Source organism: Drosophila gunungcola, unplaced genomic scaffold (assembly GCF_025200985.1).
Source record: "Drosophila gunungcola strain Sukarami unplaced genomic scaffold, Dgunungcola_SK_2 000018F, whole genome shotgun sequence".
NCBI lineage: Eukaryota > Metazoa > Arthropoda > Insecta > Diptera > Drosophilidae > Drosophila > Drosophila gunungcola.
Genome location: NW_026453200.1, coordinates 70,291 through 84,346, shown reverse-complemented (window position 1 = coordinate 84,346; position 14,056 = coordinate 70,291). Strand labels below are relative to the sequence as shown.

The 14,056-nt window shown below is 35.3% G+C and overlaps 1 protein-coding gene across 3 annotated transcripts in view; it reads right to left on the bottom strand.

Annotated features, from left to right (window-relative positions):
• Positions 1-9,155, bottom strand: part of LOC128263777 (transcription factor SOX-6) — a 56,462-nt gene extending 47,307 nt beyond the window's left edge. Inside the window, exons 1-2 of one of the 3 annotated variants that reach the window (XM_052998969.1) lie at positions 9,059-9,148; positions 8,038-8,636 (exon numbers count right to left, since the gene is read on the bottom strand). In XM_052998969.1, the coding sequence (XP_052854929.1) occupies positions 8,038-8,129 (92 nt within the window). In that variant the 5' untranslated portion in view covers positions 8,130-8,636; positions 9,059-9,148. Of the gene's footprint in view, positions 1-8,037 lie in introns of all 3 variants that reach the window. The other 2 variants (XM_052998968.1, XM_052998970.1) reach the window with 2 other exon arrangements.
• Between the last annotated feature and the right edge of the window lie 4,901 nt (positions 9,156-14,056).

Below are 14,056 nucleotides of genomic sequence, written 5' to 3'. Positions count from 1 at the left end.
CAGCGCAAAGTGGTTTGGTCCCCACCGATTCCCCGAGTCGTTGGAGTACTGGCAATGCATCATTTTGTGTTGGGCAAAGACTCAGTGGCAGCCGCGAAATCAGCAACGGTCACAGAGTCGTTGACTTGAAATCGAGCTGCCTTTTGTTTTGTTCTCTTTGTATCTCTCGTTGGCAAGGCGCTGTCATCTTAATAGCTTTTTTATTTTGCCTTTATTGCTTTGAGCAAGGAAAAAACAGAGTATACACAACATTTTATAAAATTTTATTAGTCGGTGCGCTTCAGTAAAAGGTTATACGAAATGTTGATTTCCCCAGAAAATTTGATATTGGAAATATCACGACTTCCTTACCTTGCTAAGATATTTTTATAAACTTGCTATTGGTATTATAATTTCAGTCAGAAGATTGATACTCGTTGAATAGAACAGAATAGAATAGAATAGAAAATATATAAATATATAAATAGTTAAGCTGATCAAGAATACATATACTTTATAGGGTCGCAAATAACCCCTTCACTGCGTTGCAAGCTTCTGACTGAAACTATAAAACCCTCTGCAAGGGTATACAAATTATAACCTTAATGTTTTTCTAATCTAAATTATTTTGTAATATTGTTGAAGTAAATACCCTGTGAAAATCGACAATTATAAAAAAATATAAATATAACTGAAAAAAATAAAACTTCCCTGTTTTTAGTATCATTAAAATCGGACCACTATATTATATAGCTCCTGGCTTAACTTTGCCTTGAACATATTTCGATACATTGCAATGGTTTATTTAAGAATAACGGTTTTGTTTTATTAAAATCGGACAACGATGTCATATAGCTGCCGCAATGTTATTGCACTCGAGAAACGCGAAAACAAACGCATCGTCTGTTTATTAAAATCAGAATGGAAGGAGGATTGCATTTCGCCTAGAGGGACGAACAAAACAGCTTTTGTTTTCCATTCTAATGTTGGTCTTACTCTTGTTACTGACTCAAAGATTTTACGGTTGATTTCATCTGGAACAGTTCAAACACCACACAGCACTATTTGTTGTTGGTTCAATCAATCAACTTTTAAAGTTATTGTAATGGCATTGTTGGAGCAGTGTATTTTATACATTATTGACGGTTAAAAACCACCACTCAAATGTTTCTTTTACGTAGCACCATATTTAAAATTGTTTAAATAATTATTATACCCGTTCTTCGTAGAGTAGAAGGGTATATTGTATTTGTTGAAAAGTTTGTAACAGGTAGAAAAAAGCGTTTCCGACACTATAAGTATATAGATTCTTTTATCTGTGACCGTCTGTCCGTCTGTCCGTCTGTCCGTCTTTTTGTCCCTTTGAACAAGTTTCTTTCAAAACAGGAAAGGAAGCGAGCTTCGGCAAACCGAAGTTCATATACCCTTGCAGCTGTTACAAAAATTAAATATTCTCGAAAACATTAAAAGTATTATTTACTTGCGTATATGTCTAAAACATTGAAGCTATGATGATACTAAGGTAGCTATATGATATCGTTTTCTGATTTTAATAAAATTAAGAGCGTAGTTCTGAACTGACAAATTATTAATAGGGCAGAAATTTTACGTTTAAAAAAAAAATTGTTTAATAATTTTATTGTTCCCATGGGTCCTGAGAGACTTGTTTGCGTAGTAACGGACGGACGAACGGACAGACGGACGGACAAAAGGACAGACGGACGACAGACATGGCTAGATCGACTCTCCTAGTGATGCTGATCAAGAATATATATACTTTTAGGGTCGGAAATGTCTCCTTCACGCTGTGTGCAAACTTCTGACTGAAATTATAATACCCTCTGCAATGGCATAAAAATTAAGTAAAATAAAAAAGCAGAACAAATTTTTTAGCTGTCGGGCATTTAAAATATATATACAAATCGGATCAAAAAAATTTAAATTGGTTATGGAAAGCCAAGCAACTTAAAGAGAAACAATAGTAAATTGATATGACAATAATATCAGATTGGTATGAAAAAATGTCATCCTGTTCTTAGCCTTACCATATTGATTTGCTAATCTGATATGGGCAGCTGCACATTTTGAGAAAATACTATGGAAGTCATCAAGTTAGCTTAAATTAAGAACATAGTCGGTGCAAATAATTGAATGAGCAGAAGAAATTAAAAATTAATTTCATTTTATTAAAAAAAAAATAATTTGTAATTACTAAAACTATATTAAGTGATAATTAATTATTAATTTTCAATATGTATATAATATTAAACCATAATTTTTATTTTCAATTTGTATTATAAAAATCAAAAATAGTAATTATAACAACTAAAAATAATAATTACTTTGCCATTTTTAAAAAAAAAAAATGTAACCGAAGAATTAAGCCTAAACATCGGACTATATCATATTTATAATCTGCACATTAAGCCTTCTAATTTTGTCAGTACATATATATATTTCCCTCTACTTACAGCTTTATATATATACCCTTGCAGAGGGTATTATAATTTTAGTCATATTTTGTTTAAGTTATGTATTTTTGATCCGCATCGCGAGTAGAGTCGATCCAGCCATATCCATCTGTCCGTCCGTATGCCCGTCCGCCCGTTTATGCGCAAACTAGTCTCTCAGTTGTAAATTTATCTGCTTAAAACTTTCCCAAAAGTATACAAGTCGGAACGAGCCGGATCGGACGACTGTAGCATCTAAATATCTCCCTTAGGAACAGTCGGAAAAATAAATAAAAAAAAATTATATCTCTGCCGCTTTTCAATTATTTTGTGTTTTTCCAGATACAGTATTGGTTTATTATTTAAGAATTACCATTTACATTTCATTAAAATCCGTCGATTAAAGCATATAGCTCTCATGGGAACAATCGTAATATATATAAAAAAGAACAAAAAAATTATCTTCTCTATTTTAATTTTATTTTAAACATTGTAATGATTTAAATTTTAGAATTACGCTTATAATTTTTTTAAATTGGAAAACTATTTCATATATCTGCCTTAGGATCGAATAAAGAAGCTAAAAATCGTCATCGCTTCCTTCTTTTTAAACATACACGCTTATAATCGCATTTTAGATGTTTTAAAGAATATTTAATTTAGACAAAATTTGCAAGGGTATATAAACTTCGGCTTGCTGAAGTTTGCTTCCCTTATTGCCATAACTTAATTTGCCGACGGAAATCTTTTTGTAACTTAGAACTTGTTTTGAGATAAGCAGCAGTCAACATTTTTGCAAGCATTTACCTTGTTTCATTCAGTAATTGATTGCGTAAGCGTCGTAAGCTTGATACTATTGTTCGCGAATTGTCTTAATGCAGGAAAGAACGTATTTATATATGTACAAAAAACTTGTGTGCTGCATTTCGCATGGATATTCAAGGGATAGTCAATTTCAATTTAAAAGTAATAAAAAGAAACACCTCTTAACTAGGCTTTTCTTAGCAAAATCTTATTATTATTATTATTATTATTATTATTATTATTATTATTATTATTATTATTATTATTATTATTATTATTATTATTATTATTATTATTATTATTATTATTATTATTATTATTATTATTATTATTATTATTATTAATATTATTATTATTATTATTATTATTATTATTATTATTATTATTATTATTATTATTATTATTATTATTATTATTATTATTATTATTACTTTTATTATTATTATTATAAAAAAAAATAAAAAGTTGAATATATCAGTGAGAGCGTGCAGCACTCTCTCTCATCGGCTAGCAGCGGCAGAACAGCGGCCGATCAGTGAGCAGCGGCAGAGTCACCATAACTTCTAAAATAATAGCTCGACTTGAAACATTTTTGAGTCTACCGATAGATAGACCGAAACGCACACACAGAACCCACCCCTACGTTATGTCATGTCTCAGAGTGACACTAAATACTTTTACGATTTGTGGGCATGGCTCCGTTTTGAAATAAACTTGCACTGCTTAGGAACTACTAGAATCTGCATGCCAAGTCCCAAATCTCTAGCTTTTATAGTTTCCGAGATCTCGACGTTCATACAGACGGACAGACGGACATGGCTAGATCGACTCGGCTATTGATCCTGATCAAGAACATATATACTTTATATGGTCGGAAACGCTACCTTCTACCTGTTACATACTTTTCAACGAATACAATATGCTCTTTTACTCTACGAACAACGTGTATGATATAATCATAATATAAATGAGAATGAACGCTATAGTCGAGATCCCCGACTACACTGGCTTACAAATTTAAACCGATGAAATCCTCCAGATATCAAACCTAGATTTTCCGGTGCAGATGGACTCCCTGATTCAAAAATTGGCACTTACAATTTGTTGTATGGTACCATTTTTTTTAAGTGTAAATAACGTTTTACGCTTTTTTTTCATGATATTTTTTATCTCCAGTTCTGCTAAATTGATTTTGGTCATCGATAGATTATTAATTAATTAATTACTTCTTAAACTTTCCCATATATATTATTGGGAAAGGTTTTCTTATAAAGATGATAGACAAAGTTTGAACAAATTGCTAAAACTAAAGTTCCGACAGCCTGAAAACCGAAAATAATAGTTTCAGTTTATCTTGAAGAATCTAACAAGTTATTAACCTCAAGAATACGCCTGTAAATCTATTTTATACAGATTTTCCAAGCTTGCAAAAATGGTGATTTTTAGGCAGTTAGTGGCCGTAAAGCATATTTTAAGTGCTGTTTGCAGATGTTAACGAAGGCAACAGGGGTCTAAGTCGGAAAATAACCGTTTTTCGGGGACAGTAAAATCCGTATAAAATCGGTTTACCAGACAACAAACTTGGAGTGCCATTTTTTGAATCAGTGAGTCCCTCTGCACCGGAAAATCAAGGTTTGATCTCTGGAGGATTTCATCGGTTTAGAGTTGTAAACCAGTGCCATTAGATACTCGTTACTCAAATTTCAAACTCCCCAAATTCCCCAACACAACAATCGTGGTCTAGGTGGCGCCATCTCTCGAACTACATTGCCAACACTGGAAGCTTAAAGCGTGCAGCACTCCCCGTTCTTTATTCGTTCTGTGTATCTATCTATCTTCAAAACTTTTAAAATATTAGCTCGATATTTATAAATTTATTGTCTACAGACAGCCCCATGTCTATAACTAGCAAGGCTTAACATCTTCCAGAGTGGGCGTTAGATTGGGGCCACGGTTTGAAATTATCTTGCTTTGCATAAGGATTACACGAATCTGCTTTGTCGAATCCAAAATCTCTAACGGCTATTGACCCTAATACGACATACCTTTATCCTCTACGAGTAACGGTTATAATAATTGTAATAATTTATTTATATCACTGTTAGTCGATTATTAACCCCTGAAAGTAGATGCCTGAAAGATGGTACGCTGCGAATCCGATGCAATAAAAAAATACATCGGGGGTAGATTTCTGGTTCGGCTTCTTCGAAACAATAAAATTCTAACTACTAAAACTGGAAATATTTCTTTTACCTTGCAGACCTCCTCCGTCTTACTGAGCAGCCTAACAAACCTCGCTTGTTTTACTTTTATTGATATCTTGGATTCGCATTCACCTGTTGTTATTTCGAGTGTGTTGTTGCTTATTTTGTTGCATCGACGCAAAAAAAAGCAACAGCATTAGCGTCGACAATACAACTAGTTTTCCGTGCTGCATTCCCGTCGACTGTCGTCTTATGTCGTCCCGGCGGATCGACGCTATTTGCGGCATGGCTATGTGGATTCGGACTTTATCTATATAACCCAAAACATGTTTTTCGCTGCATTTTCTTAATAGACAGAGACTTGCAAGAGTTGTGCTCTTGCGTAAAGGTATGCACATAAGGATAGACATTAGCTTAGAGCTTTGACTAATTTACTTTTGTAGTTATGTTCTATCGGCTCTTGCCACTGTATCCAATAAGTTGTAATAATATATCAAAATGTATCCTATTAGGCAAATATATTGCTTATCAGCAACACAGCCAATATAACCCTCATATTTACTTTGTGATATAGTATTTCGATACCGACATTTTTTTCTGGTACTATATGAAAAGTCCTTAATGTTTTAACCTTATTTAATTGTATGAAACGGACGTATATGCACTCTGCCATATCGGACATAGAAAAGGATTTTAGTGTTAAGAATAAGAAATATTTAAATAGCTAGCTTTCTTTTCCATTATTTGATACCGCTTGAACTTGTTCCGTGACTTACTTGGTTAGGTCAAACTCGGGCAACTATACCACACAACTTCTTCAAGATCGATTGTGCAAAAATAATTATTAATCTTAGTATATTGGTGTTTCTTACTATCTCAATAAGATGTTATTACACACTTAAATATTTTGTAATAGTTCTGCAAGGGTATTCAAAGCTTCGGCCCCAAAAGCCAGCCTTTCTTTCTTGTTTAGTTTGTTGCTGCTAATTTTTTCTGTGGGCCAGTTTTGCCAGATCTCTCAGGCAGAACTGGATAAACAACCTGTCATGCGGCCCCCCGTTCGTACTCCTCAAGTTGAACTTAATGATCGTGCGTGCAAATGGGTAAGCGCTGTGGATCTTTTAAAAGTGCATGCTGTATTTCTGCGAATAAATGACTATTGCATACACTGGCACTGTTGATAACATATAGCTCACCACGTACGGTACTACAAACTCTGGACAGGAACCGCACAATGGACAAGTCAACTTTTCAAATCAAATGAAATGGAAGAGGCATTTGATCCCTAATCCAAGAGCGCGCCACCAAAACTCATGCTTTATTTTAAGATATTTACTAATATCCACTTTTAGGCAATCCCTGCATATGCAAAACTCTTCTTTTATACCATCTAAAAAGGTATCTAATAAAAAACTTATGGTCGTAGAGCTGTTGTTGTTGGCAAGCAAATAACAGGAACTAATAGAAAATCTGGAATGCATTACAAACTAGAATCAACCAATTCAATCAGCGAAAAATATGGCAAATTACGACCAAGCTTGTTTCACATCAATGCCACGCCTTAGTATCTAATCCATTTTGGCTGCACTCTGGGCACTCTAGGCACTCTAGGCACTCTAGGCACTGGAGGTTATGGTTCGGCAACCGACATGGTTGTTTTTTTGTTTGTTAGATGTGCGCCAATTCCTTTTTCGCTTGCACCATTAGTTTCGTGGGGAAGGCTGCATTGTTTTGCCTTTGATTGTCTCTTTGATGTAACCGTGCCCCTATTATAAGCGCTGAGGATGCGACACGGCACCTTTCCTGTCTTAACAGTCTCCACAATTTATGGCGTTCCACAGTGACACCACGGAGAACAAGTAAAGAAACCCGACAGACAATCGAATCGAAGAACGGCAACAAAAACAATAACTCGACACAAGTTTGTACCGATATCATTAGGCCGAAACGAAAACTAGAAAGCGTGAGCCCGACCGCGCGAATTGCGCTCAAATTGAAGTCTATATTTCATACGAGAGAAATGTAAGAACTCGAATGTAAGTGTAGCAGCCTTCGAAGGATTTCGCAAATCGTATTGCAAGACTTTGGCAAGTACTGCAACGTTGTCGCGACTGCGTTAATGTCCACATATATACGTGCACGGACATACAAACACATGAGTACTCAAAAAACCAGTCCAGTCCGAGCCATCTCATACACGATCTTCAGCTCCTTCGAGCCAGCTACTGATGAGATACTCCCCCCTCCCCCTTGTCCCGACTCCACTTCGACCAGCTTGAATTTCGAGTCCAGTTCCGATTTCTGCCTCAGCAGCACCTAACCACACCCCGCTAGCCCCCCAACCACCACCCAACCAGCGATATTCTCGCGTGGCAAGTGCACCTGTCGCGACCAATGCTTGTATGCAGCACTCCAGACTACGATGAATCAGGCAAACTGGCCTGAACCGAACCCGAGCCACGGACCTCAGATCTTGAGCATTGGGAAAAACAATGCCAAGCGACGTGGCAAAAAGCAAACATTTTATGACTATCATTGGGGGAATTTGTATATTTTGCATTCGGTGGGTTGCCGCTGCGTTGGTAGTATGATATACTCACATTTCCTTACAGAGCCCGGTCGAGATTACACATCTCTCAGTTGAACTCCTTTGACTAGGTGCAACAAGGACTGTTTCATAGGCCGATTGCATGTTATATATATTAATAGAACAAATACATATAAATCATTATGTATGCGTATGCACCCACTTATATCATCTTATGGCACTTTCGAAAATTCACAATATTACACCCCGTCACATCTAATTAGGTCCCATAGTGCGGATCGAGGATTTCCCGTTTATCTGCTTCACGACACATCAAAATAGTTTGTTTTGATCATGACATAAGTTCGGATATCCATGTGAGCTTAGTCACATTTACAACTAGCTCCCAGTGAACAGGAACAGTTCCTCGACGAGCTGGGCACTACAAATTTGTATTTAAAGTTCGGTTGGAATTGTGGATTTACGAGACATTTCCATTTCCATTTCCATTTCCATTGTGACTCCTCGCTTCTTCAAGTGCTGCCGTGTTACGAGTGAGCATCGATCCACGTAAGGTCCGGTGTCTTTTCAGTGCGCAGCAATGCAGCTTTGTGGGCTTTGCTTTCCGTCTGATCGCGCCGAGCGAAGCCACAATCAAATGTGATTTTTACACTGCATCGAGTATTGAGTTTACCAATTTTGTTAAACGTTTGCTAACGTAAATGATATCAGCTTCTGTGAGACCTACTGATGACCATTGACCAACATGGTAGAGCCCTTTTAATGACGTAAAAGGTTCTTGCCCCACTTGGTGTCATCACTCATCACTAGGCTCAATAGACAGTGGCGCACGAATCATTTTTATTAACTCGAACACACTAAAACTTAAATACGCAGCATAGTGTAAAAGGCGCATTGCACACATGTGATTGCGTCTTCGTCAGTTGCATGTTTTGAGAGTGCATTGCAATCCCCGCAATCGGCGCTTGGCGGCTTCTAGGCAAAAACTCATTCTAGCCCGTGCCGTGTGAAGCAATGCGGCATTAGGTTGGCATAGGACTCTTTAAGTTCGGCACGCGCACGTGGAATGTTACCCAAACCACCCGCAAGTCCACCAGCAAATGAGACGGCACAACGACGCGGATGAAGCACTACCACCACTGCGTAGCGATGTTCAATAGTCACTGACTCCGAGTCCACTTCCAAGTCCACTTCCACTGCATTTCGAAGAAAGAGAGAGGGCAAACAGCCCATGCTCTTTCGGGTTTCTCTTCACCGGCCGGAGCTCTGCTCTCTTTTCCCGCGCCCAGAGCAGCAGAGCAGAGATGCGGCAGCCAATGATTTGGTGCCGGGTTATCCAATCGCTGCACTGTTTTCGGGCCGCCCACGCCCCGAGTAAGGTTTGGCATTCGCGCGCACACACAGTTTTGCAGCCACTGATGTGCGGCGTCATGGGCACAGACCTTTACATTTTGTTTCTTCCGCTGGTAGCTTAGTAGCACCCAGCCCGGACTACTGGAGGCTTTTCTCGCAGTGCACTGTGTTTACTCACTTGAAGGTCAAACGGACATGATCGTAAGCACGCCCGTTGAGTGCCCAGCGCGAGAATTGCAACCAGATATTACAACTAATTCTACTTCCTAGAGTATGCACAACATCCTTAACTTAAATTGTGATTCTGACCAACTTAAAAATCTATTTATATACATTAAAGTGCTGGTTTGAAAAAATAGGCTCAAGTAAATCATGTGGGAAAAATCAACTCTTGGCCAGCTTTTCAAAGCCTGTTACTATTGAAAGTTTTATAACACATTTTGGAAAATTGGTTGGCTTTGCTTTATACACATTTACAAATGAGCGTAAGCTGTAAGCCTGTGGAAGGTGCTATTGGAAACTAATTTTATTTATTTTTTAAAAGCCTGTTAACGGTTTAGATTTTTCAATTTTGGAGATTCAATTGCAGAAGCAAGAAAACTCAATAACTTATATTTTATGACAAGCTATGTAGTTGAATTAAAAAACACTAGAGAAATCTACACAAACACAGTAAAGCTAACTGATAAAGAAAAATGGCATAGGACATTGGGTCAAATTCATTTTTAGTATCTAAATAAATTAGTTTAATGTAAAATACAGTCATTAAGTGCACTAACTGTACACAAAGTAATACGTCAAATATACAATTTGAGCATAAAAGAAAAAAAACCAAGGAAATATTAGAACTAGTGCACTCAGATTTAAACGGCACACATTCTTTAGATTACGGCAATGAAAAATACCTTTTAACGTTTATTTATGATTACTGCTTTAGGGAATAAATTCACTTTGTAGAGAATAAATTTAATAAAAGGTTACAGAAGTTGCAGTGCGACAATGGCAAAGAATATTTAAGGCGAGGAATTAAAGAGTTTATTCGAGATATAATGAATCGAAATGTAAACTTGCCCCCCACATGTACATGAATTAAACGGAGTAGCGGAAAGATATAACAAATTGGCCATGGACATGGGTAGATGTCTGATGCGAGAGGCAAAGGTAAATAGATGTTACTGGCCTGAAATTATCAAAGCCACTGCTTATTTGAAAAACCGAACACTTGCTAACACTCAAGAAAATAAAACTGCTTACGAAATATTCTTTGGTGTTCAAACAAACGTAAAACATTTAAAAATTTATGGAAGTAGATGCTTTACAGAATTATTCTATCGTTCCCATACCAGCTATATATAGTATCGTTCTCCGATTTGAATAAAATTAAAAGCGTAATTCTGAATTATTAAACCATTACTATGTAAAAAAGAATTAAAACAAACATTGAAAATTAGGGCAGTTAAAAGTTTTTTCATTTATTTTATCGTAAAGGTCCGATTGTTCGTCCGATTTTAATCAAATTTCAACCATATTCAACAACAACAAAAATTACTATATCTCGCGAAACTAAGAAAAAAATAAACAAGAAAGGTAGCAAACATCGACAAGCCGAAGTTCATATACCCTTGCAGCTGTTGCAAAAATTAAACATTTTTGAAAACATTAAAATTATGGTTTGCTTGCGTATATGTTTAAAATATTGTAGCTATGATGATTTGTCACTCATATTTGATAGTTAACATGGCAGCTTTATAATATCGCTTTCTGATTTTAATAAAATTAAAAGCGTAATTCTGAACTGTCAAATTATTAATTAGGCAAAAATAACTTTAAAAAAATAACAAAATAGAAAAGTTACATTTAAAAACAATTTCTTTTAATATATTGTTCCCACGGGAGCTATAAGTTATAGTCGCCCGATTTTGATGATATTTGAAGCGTATTTCTAAAACATTTCACCATTACCATATGTCGAAGAACTATACAAAAAAATAAAATGCAGCAAACTTTTATTTTTTCATTTATTTTCCCGATAGACAGACGGGCATGGCTAGATCGACTCTCCTAGTGGTGCTGATCAAGAATATATATACCTTATAGGGTCGGAAATGTCTCCTTAACTGCGTTACCTGTTACTCAGCTAACAAATTTAAATATAAATATTTCACCAGAAAACAATCGAATTTTAACCGCCATCTGCCGAATCTGCTTTGTCAACCCCAAAAGCTAAGAGCGAACAGCTTCCCCACCCCCCGCTAAAAGCGGCTTTATCTAAGCAGATCATAGGCAAAGCACCGGCAGAGCTCGGTTCGAAGAACAGTTTGATATAAGCCGCTGTACTATGGAGCCCATATTAGGAAAGTTGTTAAATCAAAAAATGTGGTTTTCGGATTCATTAACCCAGGTCTGCAAAGAGAAAATAAGGGCCTTCTCTTATCTTTAAATATATCAGCTATTTTCGGCTGAGATGCAATTTTTTTAACTTATAGATTTAATTTCCCTAATAGCTTATATATTGTTATTTGTTTGATCAACAGCGTTATTGATGTGGAGGCTTTTAGCAAAATCGCGGGACCTTTTGAAAACTGCAGGCCCGGGGGAAACCCAACCATCACCCAATATTTTTATGACACTCCACGTTTTTGGCCATTAAAAACTTAAAAAAAAACAGAAAAAATGTGAAAATGTAAATTACACCTTAAAAAATTGAATTAATAGCCAATGTTTCTTGTAATTGGTGAATTTGTTTGAGATAATCACATTACTCAGTAATAGTTTTTCCAGCACTTGACTTTTTATCCAGTGTCCAGACTTACATTACAGCATTTTTACATTTTACACTTTGTTTTTACTATAATTTACTTTGAAATGTATATACATATTTTTTCACTGGAACTTAATCTTCTTAGAACTTACAAGAACACACTGTTAAAATTATGATTTTATTGGATAGAAATATAGATATAGAAATATATATGTAAAAGAATATACTATTAAAATATTGGTCTTTGCTTATAGTGTTGTCAATGCAGTTTGCCAGATGGCGCCACATAAAACTCGTTTATCTGAAGGGAATTTTAATTTTTTTTTAATTTATTAGCTGAGTAATTGGTTTCTTATGTTTTTATTGTTTCTTACTTATTTATTTTATATTTCCGTTGTTAGAATCTCAAGAGAAGATTTCTTTAATAGCTAAAGATGTAGAAAGCGCAATGTAAAGTACCTTACGTTACCAAAATGTAAACTAAATGGTTCTTAACTTGGCTAACTAATATTAGGTGCTGGAAAACTGTAATAGTATTTGGCTATATTTAAAGTAAAAAAGGCTCATAGCTAGATGGCGCTACCTATTTATTGTTTTACGTACAAATTCTAAGTAGCGCCATCTGTTGGGTTATAACCTTAACAGAAGGCGCTACTTGAACGCCATTGTTTTTGAACCGGTTAACATTTAGTCTTATAATAAGCAATTTAAGAATTCAAGATGTTAACAAACACAGACTTCATTGAGTATAACAAGTTTCTGAATTAGATGAGTGTTAAATTAATAACTTCGAACTTCATAAAACTTATCAATTGTATACTCACGAGTATTAAATTTAAAGTCAAGATTTCAAATCGATTAATATTATTCTTACGTAATAAAGAAAACTGACATAGACATTTATTACCTTTTTTATGCACATTTTCGGGAGTGATCGTGATCTCGCAAAATGTAAATACGACAAGAAATCTTTACGATACATATAATTGAAATCGCACGCACACCACATACATACCCAAGAGAATATATTTATGTCGTTATGTGGATATTAATCCTTCCAACTAACTAATTTAATTTTGCTCGCACAAATTTTATAAAAACGCAATGTGCCTGCGCTCACGATACCTGTTTTTTTTATGTGGGGCAAAGTTGTGTAAGTTATTTTATATACACGTTATATATTGGTATTTTAGGTGTCTTAATAAGAACACTGATAAATAATAAAGTTTTAAGCAATAAAATGCCTAAATCTCTCTCTTAGGCGGTTTAAACTGCCCTGAATTAAAGTCGCAAACAAAACAAAAAAATAGTTCTAAAGAATGCAGCTTTTGTCCACATGTTGATATTTCATTCTTTTCTTATACGTAAATTCTGGTACTAAAATTATATTAAATTTATTTAAATGTTATTTCGTTTCGAACCATTTTGGTGGTGCTACTGAAAACCAAACGGGCTTAGGCAAGGATATAAACCTGGAAAACTGGACTTAAACTTGGATAAGAAAACAGTTATAAATTGTTATAAAAACATAAAATACACAATCAATTAAAAGCTAAATAATCGTTACTTTCAGCTGAAAGTAACAATCGTTCTTAAAGTCCCATCTCTAGTTCTTAATTTTGAGATTTTCGGGCAAACTCTTTGCGAACATGTATGAAACGGTGAACTGCTGAAATTGTTTAATTATTAATACGAAAATATGCCCGATATCGTTGATAAGCTTACGCTTGAGTTCACAGGCAACAACTGCCGTGTCACAGGGTAATGTTCACAAAAACAATCTTCACAGAGAAACGAAGATTTATAAACTTTTAATAATGCCAATATTAGTATGCTCAACCTCTCACTAAGACAATGCCTTTTGATTGCCATGTAATTTTTTAGGAATGGACTTTTTGTTTGCAGATTTGCATTATTAAAATATATTTTGCAAACAAGGCTGTGAGCTAGTGGTCTG